General features: G+C 48.5%; 1 protein-coding gene across 1 annotated transcript; it reads left to right on the forward strand.

Moving 5' to 3' along the window:
• Nucleotides 1-6,365: 6,365 nt before the first annotated feature.
• SPRR3 (small proline-rich protein 3) lies at nucleotides 6,366-12,915 on the forward strand. The gene is made up of 2 exons (XM_015412083.1): nucleotides 6,366-6,489; nucleotides 11,629-12,915. Exon 2 carries the CDS (start codon nucleotides 11,652-11,654, stop codon nucleotides 12,588-12,590), a length of 939 nt encoding a protein of 312 aa, XP_015267569.1. The 5' UTR covers nucleotides 6,366-6,489; nucleotides 11,629-11,651; the 3' UTR covers nucleotides 12,591-12,915.
• The last annotated feature ends 2,110 nt before the right edge of the window (nucleotides 12,916-15,025 follow it).

Below are 15,025 nucleotides of genomic sequence, written 5' to 3' on the forward strand. Positions count from 1 at the left end.
TGGTCTAAATTATCTTGTAATTATATGTAGTGTGTGTTATAGTAGCTGTTTGTACGTTTGGCTTAAGACCTCTGGCCAATGAAGCTAATAAATGAAAGGAAAGACTTATAGACTTTAAATATAGTTAATGGAAGAATATAACAAAATGCTTAGACAAAGTCTGATCTAGTAGTAAATAATAAGTTAAATAATAAGTTCGAGACCGGAGTGTGTCGCATGACGGAGTAAGCTCCCGTCTCTAGCTCCAGCTCCTGCCAACCTAGCAGTTCGAAAGCAAGAAATTGCAAGTACATAAATAGGTACCACTCCGGTGGAAAGGTCACAGCGTTCCATGCACCTTGGTGCTTAGTCATGCCGGCCACATGACCACGGAAATGTCTTCGGACAGCGCTGGCTCTTCGGCTTTGAAACGGAGATGAGCACCGCAACCCTAGAGTCGGATTCGACTGGCTTTCGAGCAAGGGAAACCTTTACCTTTTTAATAAGGTAATACTTATATATGTGCAAAAGATCACGAGATAATATAAGGTGAAAAAAATGAAATGTATTTAGATAATGTATGAGGTAGTTTAGTAGATAAAACAGTGATGTAGAATGGAACGTACCCCATTGAGGTCCCTCCCCAGGCACCTCCCCCAAACCTCCAGTAACTTCCTGTCCCAGATTTGGCAGACAAAATGTATTAAGTTGGCTTTCCTGGAATTAATGAAAAAACAAGGGCTTTCCATTGCTACTCTTTTTTGTAGAAGACTTGCCAGAAGATGTTCACAAAACCCCATAATTGCTGGCATTTGGGAAGGCCTGTTTTATTAATTGCTGGTGCCCTGCAGAGTTGGATGGATTACTCAATTTTTCATGCTGGCCAGGACAGCGAGTTCTTCTTACAGAACAATTTCTTTGTTTCCATGCTGTGGTGAATTTGGTAGTTTTTTATTTTTTTATTTGTTCGTAATGAATTTATTGTAACCGACCATGGGCAAGATCCGGGCAAGACAGCATATAAAGTTTTACATTGTCAGGTCTCCCTGTTAAGACAGTCTCCACAGCACACTTAAGCAGTGGTCGTTTATTGAGATATGCTTACTTTTAGAAACATGCTCTGTGTCGGAACTGAGAAAAAGTGCGGCAGATTCCCAATTGACACTCCACATCTCATGCATATGTCATCATCCAGCCCTAGGTCACTATGGCAACCCTGACAGATTTCCCTATGAAGAAAGATTAAAATGCTTGGAGGTTGGGTTTTAGGCATACAAAAATATCTGAGGGATTGGTCGGTCCATTCAGATTTTGCAAAACCCTCTGTGCAGACAGATGGACCTTCTGGACAGCATGTTTGACCTGTGATCTAGTTGTGGAGATAAAGGAATCCACTCATCCGAATACTGGTTAAAGGGTCACTTTAAGCCATTCTCTTTGTTGCACCATGAACTGTTGTGTTTATGTGGTGACCTGCCCTTGTCGGAAATTATATGTGGGCACTACAATAAGACCTGTAAAAACCCACATTTTGGAGCACCAGTCCTGCATACGCAATAAAATCATGGGGGCTCCTCTTGTTGCTCATTTTGTTCGGTGCAACCTTTCTCCTGACTCTTTGAAGTTTTTGGTTATTTACAGATCTTGGAATAAAATATATAATTATGTAGATACTAGCAGGGGTCATTTCGTAGAAAAAGAGGTGCAGGAGCTCATTAACATAACTCATTAGCATAACTTATTTGCATATGCCACACACCCTGACATCACCAGAAGTGTGTCAGAAGGCAACACCCACCGCTCAGGCTCCACTGGACTGTTTTGGATTGCTAGCTATGTGGAGGGGGGGGAACGTGCAGATCTGTCCTCGCAAAGGAGGGAGAGCTTGTACCTGAATAAAACTTGGGCTTAAAGGTGCCACTGGACTGTTTTGGACCGGGGGACTGGGGGGAGCCCTGCAGCTTACCTGGCTGCATCTTGCTCCTCGTGGCCCGGGGCTGCTGGGAGCAGGGGGTGGGGCTTGTTGCATGTGCCCGCCCCTTGGGCTCTTTACTGCCGGAGCTCCGCTCCTGTACGCTCCTGCAGGAAATGACCCCTGGATATTAGTAAGATTTCATTACAACAAGAAGCACTGTGGATCTTTCATCTAGATTCTTTTTACCTCAAGACCTCTGCTGGGAGCAGGAGATCCCATGCTCTGGGCCCCCTTCCCCAGTGACAATCAGCTGGCCAGTGATGGTCTTACCTGAAGGAAAACTAGACCTAGGCCTGCATCACCAGTGATGTGGATACAGCTTGGCTTTCCAACCTCCAGGTGGGCCTGGAGACCTCCTGATATTACAGCTGATCTCCAGATGACAGACTCAGAAAATGGCTACTTCGGAGGGTGGACTCAGTGCCATTGTACCCTGCTGAGGTCCCACCTCTCCTCAAACCCTGCCCTCCCCAGGCTCCACCCCACAAATCTCCAGGTATTTCCCCACGCATAGCTGGCAACCCTAGAGTTATAACTTCCAATGCACAACAGAAATGACTCCATAACAGCAACTCAAGAATGCTTCGGTTATTTGGGCAAAAACTCTGTGATAAAAAATGACTTTTACCATAGAGTTTTTGCTCAAATACCAGAGCGTCCCTGCAGCTCCTGAGACGTGATGTCACTTCTGGTACATGCGAGAAGTGACATCACCACGTCAAGGTGATGCGAGGTTGGGCCTAGTTTTTCAGATAGTGAGTCCCCCTATCCCTCCCCCTTTTGCCAGTTGCCAGGGTGTACCTCTATGTGGTGGTGGAGGGGGAGGAGGTATATAAATGGATTGATGTTTATTTATTGAAGTATATGTGCATTTATTCATACCCTTTCCTGTCCCCTGGACTCAGAGTGGCTCACAGAAATTCTTCCAGATGCATCTCTGTCCCCACAAACAACTTACAGTAATTTAAAATGATATAATATAAATCTGGGGACCCGTAAGCTTGCCACACACTCTAGGTGGGGCCCGAAGTTCTCCCAGAATTCATAGAATCATAGAGTTGAAAGCGGCCATATAGACCATCTAGTTCAACCCCCTGCCCAATGCAGGACCAGCCTAAAGCATCTCTGACAAATATCCGTCCAGCCTCTTCTCGAAAGCTGTCAGTGAAGGGGAGCTCACCACCTCTCTAGGCAGCTGATTCCACCTTTGAACCACTCTGACCAGGAAAAGGTTTTTCTTAATATCCAGCCGATCCCTTTCTGCATGTAATTTAATCCCGTTGCTTCGGGTCCTCTCCTCTGCTGCCAAATGGAACAGCCCCCTGCAATGTTCCCTCTAAGCTGTAGAGTCTTGTGAGCAGGGGTCATTTCGTAGAAAAAGAGGTGCAGGAGCTCATTAGCATAACTCGTTTGCATATGCCACGCCCCCTGACATCACCGGAAGTGTGTCAGAAGGCAACACCCACCGCTCAGGCTCCACTGGACTATTTTGGATTGCTAGCTATTGGGGGGGGGGATGCAGATCTGTCCTCACAGAGGAGGGTGAGCTTGTACCTGAATAAACCTTGGTCTTAAAGGTGCCACTGGCCTGTTTTGGACCGGGGGGAGCTCTGCAACTTACCTGGCTGCTTCTTGCTCTGACTGAGGGCTGCTGGAAGCAGGGGGTGGGGCTAGTTGCATGTGCCCGCCCCCTGGGCTCTTTACTGCGGAGCTCCGTTCCTGTGCGCTCCTGCAGGAAATGACCCCTGCTTGTGAGCAAAAATTCTACTTTGTGAGCTACTGGCAGTAAAGATGTGAGCGAGTGACTTGGCTACTGCATAACTTAGTTTGCTCTGGAGCCATCCTTCCTGAACTAAGACAAAAATGTGTGAGCTGGAAACTAAACAACTGTGAGCTAGCTCACACTAACTCAGCTTAGAGGGAACACCGGCCCCATGCCCTCTGCCAAATGACATCCTTTCAAATATTTAAAGAGAGCAATCATGTCCCGCCCACAATCTCCTCTTCTCCAGACTAAACATTCCCAAGGCCCTCAGCCTTTCCTCGTAGGACTCAGTCTCCAGACCCCTGATCATCCTCTTCACTCTCTTCTGCACCTTCTCGATTTTGTCCACATCCTTTTTGAAGTGAGGCCCCCAGAACTGCACACAGGACTCCAGGTTTGGGCTTACCAAGGCAGTATAAAGCTGAACTCCACATTACATCGATCACATTAGAGAAAATTAGGTTTGCCAGGTCTTCTGGTGCATGCAGGGTCCAGTGGTTTCCGATGCTCCCCCCAGCACCATCCAGAAGGCTGTTGAGGGAGAGTTACCACCCCAAATGTGACGTGCCTACGTCACCCAGAAATGATTTAGGCATATTGGTTATGTTGGGGGCCACACTCTGTTTTTTGGGCAAAACTCTATGGTACAATTAGCTTCAAACCATAGAGTTTGGCCCAAAAATAGATAGATAGGGACTCTGGGGCAAGTGATGCTCTGTCATCTTGGTGCTTGGGGGGGGGGTCAACAGTGGGATGGCTTCTAATGTCCTGGCCCCACTGGTGGACCTCCTGATGGCACTGGTATTTCTGGAAATAAATACAACGAGATCTAGAAAGAGAGGCTCTGGGAGAGTGCTCTGGCTTTGGGCAAACAGTATTAGTCTGCTTTTAAAACATGAACCTGGGACCTGCACAGCACCAGAATACAGTGGTTCCATATGCAACTGACATTCCAACTGCCTTGGGGGGGGAGTTTGAGGTGTGGAATGGAGTGAAGTCCAATCAGCTTCCATATGCAAAAGACCAGGTTGTCGCAGCAGTTGTGGTGTGGGTGGGACCCAGGCTTTGCCTTCTGATTGGTGGCGATATATGCTGAGGAGCAGTGCCATCAGCCATACACTAAGGGAGTGCATTTTAGAATTAGAACTTTGGCACCCACTATTCAATTATATAAGGAGAGATGTTCTTAACCAGAGCATCACCCCCCCCACATCACTGATGTGTCTACATGACTTCTGGGTGACATAGGCATGTCACCCCTGATGTCTCCACTCTGTTTTTTGGGGGGCAGAAAACCCTAGAGTTTTTGCCTAAATACCAGAGCTTCACCCCGATGTCCCGGAAGTAATGATGTTCTTTCCGGGTCACATGGGTAGTGACGTGGACATATTGCTGGATGTTAGATGGGCCTCCCTGCTGGTCCTGGTAAGTCCACCTCCATTTCCCCCCTGGTTGCCAGGGGGGACCTGAAACCCTACCATAGGCCCCATGGCGGCGGGTCACTGGTATATGCTACCTTTTTATCATTTTTATTGCATCCATTTTTGTTGCCACTGTCCCTGATCTGTTTGTTTCTTTTACAGCACTCTTCAGACACTTTGTAGAAGAAGAGATTGGATTTATACCCTACCCTTCACTCGTAGTCTCAGAGTGGCTTACCATCTCCTTTCCCTTTCCCTCCCCACAACAGACACCCTGTGAGGTAGGTGGGGCTGAGAGAGCTCTTTCAGGAACTGCCCTTTCAAGGACAGCTATGACAGAACTATGGCTTGCCCAAGGTCATCCAGCAGCTGCAAGTGGAGGAGTGGGGAATCAAACCCGGTTCTCTCAGCCCCACCTACATCCCGGGGTGTCTGTTGTGGAGAGGGGAAGGGAAAGGAGATTGTAAGCCGCTCTGAGACTCCCTTGGGTAGTGAAAAGAGGGGTATAAATCTAGACTCCTCCTCCTCCTCTTCCTTCTTCTTCTTCTTCTTCTTCTTCTTCTTCTTCTTCTTCTTCTTCTTCTTCTTCTTCTTCTTCTTCTTCTTCTTCTTCTTCTTCTTCTTCTTTCTCCTCCTCCTTTTCATCCTTCTCCTTCTCTGTCTTTGGTGCAGCTCTCTACTACATTACACAAAAATAATGTTGACATTTGCACAACCCCCCCCCCAAAAAAAAACACAGAAAATAGCACAAAAAGAATAACTGGAAGTTTGATTCCTGCATAGGAGGAGTGAGCTCAAAACAAGGAACAGAGTATGTGCAATTCAGGAGTGTTCCTACTGACCTTTCTTTCTCTCTGCTTGCATGAGAATTTGGAGAGTCCGGAGATCAGAGAAAGGCCGGGCTTGCGTGCCACGCAGCTCTCCCCTCCCTAGCTCTACATCCCAAGAAAAAAACAGAACAGATAATGCGCCACAAGGTATGCACAACACATCAGGCACAGGTGGGCAACAGCATCCAGTTCGATCCTGGATGACCTCGGCGCTGACTTTTTGGGCGTGGGTGTTTTTCAAGTCCCAGACGACTCGGCTGTTGAACAGCCCACAATTGTCTTCACCGGATGCCGCCTTAATTGAAGGCCAAAAAAACACTCTTAAGAAAAGGAGGAGAAAGGCAGACCTCTCCAGAGCTTAAGAGGTGCCTGAACTTGCCATTTGCAGGCTCCTGGTGACGTCCGCTCAACGGAGATGCCTCACGTCCCTCGGGGGAATTTTGAAAGCACATAAAAGCTCTTCGGATCTCAGGAGCTCGTACACACTTCCATCCGGACTTGTTTGCACTGGGGAGCCGGGTAAGTCGGATTCCTTATTGCCAAGCACTGTTGTAATAGCCGTTACAGCTTCAAAAGGTAGATGCCCCCTTTCAGATGCTTTCAACGAACTGGAACTCGAGACATTAAAATGAAATCAAAAGAATGTTTGGCTAAACGTTCGGAAGAACTTCCTGACAGAGTGGTTCCTCGGCGGGACAGGCTTCCTCGGGAGGTGGTGGTGGGCTCTCCTTCTTTGGAGGTTTTCAAGCAGAGACTAGATGTCCACCTGACAGCCATGCTGATTCTGTGGACTTAGGCAGGTCATGAGTAGCGTTCCCTCTAAGCTGAGTTAGTGTGAGCTAGCTCACAGGTTTTTAGCCTCCAGCTCACAGATTTTTGTCTTAGCTCAGGAAGGGATGGCTCTGGAGCAAACTAATTTATGCAGTAGTCAAATCGTCTGCTCACAACTTTAATGCCAGTAGCTCACAAAGTAGCATTTTTGCTCACAAGGCTCTGCAGCTTAGAGGGAACATTGGGACTCATGAGAGGGAGGGCAGGGAGGGTTGTCTCATTGCTTAGTTCTTGTGGCCCTTTCCTACATGACCAGGGAAATGCTAATTGCCACGTTGGGGTCAGGAAGCAATTGTTCTCCAGGCCAGTTTGGCCTGAGATCTTGGAGGTTGGTTTTGTGTGTGTGTGTGTGTGTGTGTGTGTGTGTTCCATCTTCTGGGCATGGAACAGGGGTCACTGTGTGTGCGTATTGGAGGAGGTATTTGCGAATTTCCTGCATTGTGCTGCAGGGGGTTGGACTAGATGACCCTGGAGATCCCTTCCAACTATGATTCTATGGTTCTACCGCCTGAGTGAATGAGCTGGGCTTTCCAGAGGAATTTGTCCACACTGGAGTTGCAGCCAAGTTTCCCCCTACAATTTAATCCAAACGACACTGATGGTCGAGGAGGGTTACCAACCACCAGGTGGGATCTGGAGATCTCCCAGAATTACTACTCCTCTCCAAACAGAGATCAGTTCCCCTGGAGGAAAGTGGATGCTTTGGAGGATGTGAGTGTGGGCTTTACATGCAGAAGGTCCCAGATTCAATCCACAGCATCTCCGACTTAGAGGACCAGGCAGTAGGTGATGGGAAAGACCTCCGCCTGAGACTCTGGAGAGCAGCTGCCAGTCTGGGCAGACAACACTGACTTTGACGGACCCAAGATGGGGAGGGGCTGTGGCTCAATGGCAGAGCATCTGCTTGGCATGCGGAAGGTCCCAGGTTCAATCCCCGACACCTCCACGTAAAAGGACCAGGCAGTAGGTGAAGGGAAAGACCTCCGCCTGAGACCCTGGAGAGCTGTAAAGAGTGGCTGTGATTCAGTGGCAGAGCCTCTGCTTGGCATGCAGGAGGTCTTAGGTTCAATCCCCGGCATCTCCAGGTAAAAGGACCAGGCAGTAAGTGATGAGAAAGACCTCAGCCTGAGACCCTGGAGAGCTGTAAAGAGGGGCTGTGGCTCAGTGGAAGAGCCTCTGCTTGGCATGCAGGAGGTCCCAGTTTCAATCCCTGGCATTTCCAGTTTTGCCATGACTAGACCTTCAAGGGCTGATCTCGAACGATACTGCTGGCCTGGTGGATGTTGTGTGAGGGGGAAAAAATGCAATTTCCCCTGCTCGTGACGCCTGCTTTCTCTCAAGCGGAGCACCCCGTCTGCTTTCCACGGATTATTTATTTCCACTTTGAGAGGAAATATATTTGAAGTTGCGTCTGGAAGGTCGGTGGCATCCATTGTTACTTAGAAGCCCAGTCAGCCCAGAGCTGCTCACACTAATCAGCTTAGAGGGAACACTGGTAATAACCTTTAACACCATTTCCTTCCCTCTAAGCTGAGTCAGTGTGAGCTAGCTCACAGTTTTTTTAGCCTCCGGCTCACATATTTTTGTCTTAGCTCAGGAAGGAGGGCTCCAGAGCAAACTAAGTTATGCAGTAGCCAAACTGCTCACTCACGACTTTAATGCCAGGAGCTCACCAAGTAGAATTTTTTGCCCACAAGACTCCACAGCTTAGAGGGAGCATTAGCAGTGACTCACAAAAGCTCATACCCTGTCACATATTTAGTTAGTTTTTAAGGTGCTCCTGGATTCTTGCTCTTTTTTACCATTTCCTAAGATTCACAAGTGCATGGGACCCTCAACTATCTATGACAGAAGGATGCATTTTCTGTACCACTTGTGAAGTTGTTCGGAAGCTGCTCATTGATTTTGCTGATCCTGGTATTTCATATGTTAATGATGCCATCCCTAGTACCACAATGGGTTTGTCTTATCTGCAGGCTGGTGAGGAGTCTCATAGAAGTAGTACTTTGGTTTGGGGGAAGTCAAGTTCTCCACTGTGTAGGTAAATAAAGCTGGTTCCTTGCAAACGTTGATGTCCCGTATTCAGCAGATATTCTCTGCACGATCACCGACCATTTGGCATTGACATTTCATACAGTGTGGCATTTGAGGTCCAGAGGTACTTACTGTGTGATCGATTTTGATTGATGACAGTACTTGATAGTTCACGCGATATGCAATCAGCCTCTGGAGAGCCTTTGACAGACATGCAGTAGTATGCAGACTTTCACCATGGACATGCAATGGTATTTATTACCTGACAGCAATACTCCCTCCAAGCTGTGGAGTCTTGTGAGCACAAATTCTACTTTGTGAGTTCCTGGCATTACAGGTGTGAGTGAGCGATTGGGCTACTGCATGAATTACTTTGGGATTTTATAGTCAATATCAATAGTAACTAATGCTCCCTCTAAGCTGTGGAGTCTTGTGGACAAAAATTCTACTATGTGAGCTACTGGCATTGAAGTTGTGAGCAAGCAGTTTGGCTGCTGCATAAATTAGTTTGCTCTGGAGCCCTCCTTCCTGAGCTAAGACAAAAATATGTGAGCCGGAGGCTAAAAAACTGTGCGCTAGCTCACACTGACTCAGCTTAGAGGGAACACTGCCAAGTGGCATAGTTTAAAAATGATGCTCGGACGCCAATCCTTAAACAAGACTTTGTAAGTAGGAGTGCTAGATCAAGGGTGTAGACTTTCCCATTTCTGGGGGGGGGGCTGGGGCTGAGCTAGAGGCATTGCTCTGCTAGGAGCAAGGGTAGCCCCCGGGGGAAGCTGAGCACTTTCCTGAAAATTTCGGGGGAGGGTGAAGCCCCGCCGCCCCCACGAAGATTACGCCTATGTGCTAGATAATGGGAAATGTGCTCATGATCAATGCTCCCTCTAACCTGTGGAGTCTTGTGAGCAAAAAATCTACTTTGTGAGCCGCTGGCATTAAAATTGTGAGCGAATTCTTAGAATTACCGTACATCACTTCTTGTCCCCCCCCCCCCAGAAGTGACATCATGGTGCAGGCAACATCGCACACAATATCATACCCTTCACGTCCCCATTCCCAACCCTGATGTAACGCGTAAATAGAAAAATCAAGGGTATACTGTACACAGATCGTGCATGCATTCACTGGAATTTGAAAACAGGGCTGGCATGTGGCGTTCCATTGACAAAGGAGGAACAGGGGAATGATTTCGCCGCTGTTGTTACTATAGCCTCCTGACCTGTGCGGCTGCTGCTCCACTCGGATGCTGCAAACCTGGGAATTAATGTTCCCGGAGTACAAAAAATGACTGCTAAGGGAAGGGGGAAGCTGGGAAGGTCCGGGATCCTCGCAGTCTCCTTGCATCGGGTCCATCCCAATAACAGGAGTGCTTTTCGATAGGTAACGAGGAACTGCATATGCATGTGGTCCTACATTGCTTTCATGCAGACACGATGCATATTTATTTGGGCGTAAACCTCATTGTGCATAAACGTTTTCCCCGAGGAAGAACCTTCAGATTCACTTTAGATTTTACTTTAGCCAACATCCGGGAGCAATGTGGGCATTCGTAGGTGCTCCCGTCATTCCCACCAGGATGCATTGCTAGTCATAGACAGCTTCAAGAGGGAGCTGGATAAACATATGGAGCAGAGGTCCATCAGTGGCTCTTAGCCACAAGGTGTAGATGGAACACTCTGCCTGGGGCTGTGATGCTCTGTCTTCTCGGTGCCTGGAGGGGCAACAGTGGGAGGGCTTCTGGAGTTCAGGCCCCACTGGTGGACCTCCTGATGGCACCTGGGTTTTGGCCTCTGTGTGACACAGAGTGTTGGACTGGATGGACTATTGGCCTGATCCAGCATGGCTTCTCTTATGTTCTTGTGCCTGGGGGCAGTGATGCTCTGTCTGCTTGGTGCTTGGGGGGCAACAATGAGAGGGCTTCTGGAGTTCTGGCCCCACTGATGGACCTCCTGATGCCCCCTGGGTTTTGGCCACTGTGTGACACAGAGTGCTGGACTGGATGGACCATTGGCCTGATACAGCATGGTTTTCCTTATGTTCCTGTGTCTGGGGCAGTGATGCTCTGTTGTCGTGGTGCTTGGGGGGCAACAGTGGGAGAGCTTTCAGAGTTCTGCCCCCACTGGTGGACCTCGTGATGGTACCTAGGTTATGGCCACTGTTTAACACAGAGTGCTGAATTGGATGGGCCATTGGCCTGATCCAGCGTGGCTTCTCTTATGTTCTTCTCAAAGCCCATCCCTTAGTAGACACCAGATTGGACTGGTAAGGAGGACTTCCGGTTTATGGCGGCATGCTAGCAGACTCACCTCCCGGACCTCCCGGGGGTGAAGCTGCGCTCCAGCCGAAGGAGGGGGTGCGCAGGTTCGCTTACCCCCCCAGAGATCCGGGGAAGGGACTCTGGCCATGGAACTTCTAAGAGGTTGCCTCTTCGAAGGCGTAATGCCGGAGAATTGAGGCACCTCTTCGTTCCGACGGTTCTCTGTGCTGTGAGAGATTTAGTGATGCTGACCGGGGCAAGCGTGGGAGATCAAGCATCAGAAATGAAGCTGAAAGCCAGGTCGAATGACCAATTATGAACGTGAGTCAGCTGAACTGGATGGGCCATTGGCCTGATCCAGCATGGCTTCTCTTATGTTCTTCTCAAAGTCCATCCCTTAGTAGACACCAGATTGGTCTGCTAAGGAGGAATCCCTCAGTGTCATCATGTAACATAACCTTGCTTAACCGCAGATCTTTGACATGGTGGTTCGATAGGCATGCAAATAATAATTAGCATTTTGTTCCTTCTCCTAGGTATCTCCGGGCCAGCCAAAAAGATGACATATTATAGACAACGAAATACAATGTCACTACCGTTTGTGAAGAAAGGGCCGATGTACTTTGGGCCACGGTATGTTCCACTCTATGGGTCCAAATATCCTCTGTCCATATGCATCCCAGCACATGACGAACGCCGCTGTGCACCCCCTCGCCCTCCACCGTATCCGACCACCAGGTATCAACCTCGACGGGTATCCGTGTGCCCAGAACCAACTACAACGAAGTACCCAGAAGTCAATTTAACCAGGAAATTAGCACGGGCATCACTCAGGAGTCCGCGATCTTTTTTGACGTATAGCGGCATGACCAGAGTTCGACATGGTACCATTGCAAAGGGGTTGGAAACCCATGTAAACAGGATCCCTCTGCCACATATGACTAAAGGCCCGGTAACATATTCAACCAAGACTCCAAAGCCCTATGTGAACAATGACCTGCTACCACATTTGACCAAGGACCCAGTATTATATTCAACCAGCACCCCAAATCCAAGTGAGAATAAAGTCCCCCTCCCACGTATGACGAAGGGACCAGTAATATATGCAACCAAGGGACCAGAGCCATATGTTACTAATAGCTCACAGGTACGTGGGGCCAAGGGGATACTGTCACGGGCAGCAAAGCACGCACTGTCACAGGTGAAAAAGAGCACATCAGGGGCGGCCAGAGCTCCACGGCTAATTTCAACAAAAGTCCCACGCTTAGGTATAATGAAACCTTCACGATTATGGCGGAATAAAATTTCGCAGTCACAATCAAGCTTGACAAAGGGCTCCCAGCCCAACCTGGCAAAGGGCTCCCGGGTAAGCTTGGCAAAGGGCTCCCAGCCATCCCTGATTCCTACAGGCACTTACTCTTCCCCAAAGAAGCTTGCTAAGAATGTAAAGATCTCAACCACCGGTAAAAAATATTCCTCCGCGACCAAATGGTTCTGAAGACCATCAAAACCGAGGACTCCCCCTCCAAAATGAAGACTTAGGAGTGGATCAGTGGGAGCAGATCTTTGTTCTTCCTGTTCCGTTCCAGGAAGATTGAAGCCACTGGCTCATAACCGATTCTTGCCTTGTTAATTTATTAATGTTATTGTTTAAATCCATAGGTGTTGCCCCTTTTGTAGGTGCCTCTGTTACGACAGCGCACGTTAATGCTGTGTGATTTCAGAGCACGGTTGTTGACCTCTTTTGAACAATGTTCTCCTACATGTCCTGTTTCTACACACAAGTTTTCACATGTCGTATGTAATTAAATGATTGTATACACTTCACAACCTTGGACGTCTATTATTCCAGGGAGAATGATCTTCTAATACCTGACCATTCCATTAAATGTTTGGGTTTTTTGCCTTGTTTTTTGGGGGGAAATATCTGAATGTTTCATCTCGTGACCAATGTTTTCTCTAAGCCGTAGAGTCTTGTTAGCAAAAGTTCTACCATGTGAGCCACTGGCATTAAAGTTGTGAGCGAGTGATTTGGCTCCTGCATCAATTAGTTGGCTTTGGTGCCCTCCTTCCTGAGCGGAGACAGAAATGTGTGAGCCGGAGGCTAAAAGCCTGTGAGCTAGCACACACTAACTCAGCTTAGAGGGAACACTGCCCTTATCCTTCTTTTTGGTTTTTTGGCTCTTATTTTCTGCATTAGATTCTTGTTAGGAGAGTTTTCAAAATCCTAATATAACCTCCTCCCCCCTATTCCTGAGATCTATCTGGGAGAGAAAAAGATTCACTCAAGGTTTTAGGCTATCAGGGCAATCAGTTTTAATAAGGTCCCTGCCACACGGGGCGGAAAGGAACGGGCGAAAGTGCGGCTTTATAAAGCCGCACCAAAAGAAACATGCAGCGGCGGGATCACATTGATCCCCTGAGCCACGGCGCATTCCCTCCCCGGCAGGATCAGATGCTGGGGAAAGCCACAGTGGAGAAAGGGAGACTGCCGAACTGCGCATGTCTGAGCATGCGCAGTTAAGCCAGGAGCCGGGGATGCGCCGGCAGAAGGACGCACCGGCGATCCCACGGCCAGGCTTTGATGCAGCGTGCTGGAAAAACCACCTCAGTAGGTGGTTTATTTTTGCTGCGGCTTTTTGGGTGAAGGGACGGATCGGGGACGGGTGCGCAATGCTTCCCAGATGTTGCAGTGGGATCGCTCCCGTTTGCTGCGCCCCCGATCCGTCCCTCTCCCGGCCCAAAACCGTTCATGTGAACGGGGCCTCTGATGACCATCGGATGCAAGCAAAAGAGAACAAGGCTGCGATCACACTTTCAATAATCCACTTTGAATCTGCTTTCAATGCACTTTCCAACTGGGTTTTACTGTGGGCGATTCTGCATCTAGCATTCACTCCACATTTTCTCAACTGGGAGGAAAAGTGCAGCTCAAAACCACATTCAAAAACCTCAGGGCAATGCCCTACTGGCTGCAAAGTCACTCCTGAGTGGCTATAAAATGGCCATAAATCGATGCGGAAGGTACAATAAAATCCGATGATCAAAGGAAGGGAAAGTGGCATGCAATGCAGAGGGGAATTTCTGTTCCAACTTTGGTTTGGTAAAACAATGGAGGGAAAAGCCAATGCAGAACCAGCCTGTGTGAACTGGCAACATCCCGTTGGAAAGTGCATTGAAAGTGGATTATCTAGTGTGTGTGATCACAGCTCAAGAGTCAAAGTTCTTCTTTTACAGGATAAAAAAGACAAACGGTCGGGGTCTAGAATTAGGGATGGGCATGAACCGGCTCACACGCTAAAGCTCGTCATGAATTTTGGCTGGTTCATGGTTCATGAAGCTGTGTTCGTGAAAGTGTTAGCAGTCAGCACCATTCTACAGAGGGGCAGTTGGTTTTTTTTCACAAAGGAAGTAATACCATACACCTTTTTTTATAGAAAAATCACTCCTGATATCATGATTATAAGACACTGCTTGGCTTGAGTGACACCCTGAATGCCAAGCAGGAAATGAAACCAGCATGAGAAAGGTATTTGGTAAGTGATCCAAAGGGCTGATTTGCAAGACATTCCTCTCACCCCCAAAGAGTGGATTTATTGGAGAAACAACACGGGGGCCCCAGTCACACGGGCCGGATATCGCGGGGGGGATGGTGGTTAATTGCCCCGGAGGAAACTAACGTGCGGCTGCCCAAGCACACGTCCCGGTCGAGGTCCCGTGGTTAGGGGGGAGATGCCGACTTGACGGGTATCCTGCAGCGTGGAACAGAAGCCGCACCGCGCGATCACACTAGTAATCGCTCTTTGTGCGCATGTGCTGTTGGTGCTGTTGCGCAAGCTGCGGAGACAGGTGCCAGATGCCACGTAAGTCCACTGGAAATGCAATCAGACGCCCACCCTTGGCCTGCAGTTTCCGGAAACTAGTACCTCGGAG

Source organism: Gekko japonicus, unplaced genomic scaffold (genome assembly GCF_001447785.1).
Source record: "Gekko japonicus isolate JY-2015 unplaced genomic scaffold, Gekko_japonicus_V1.1 scaffold1423, whole genome shotgun sequence".
NCBI lineage: Eukaryota > Metazoa > Chordata > Lepidosauria > Squamata > Gekkonidae > Gekko > Gekko japonicus.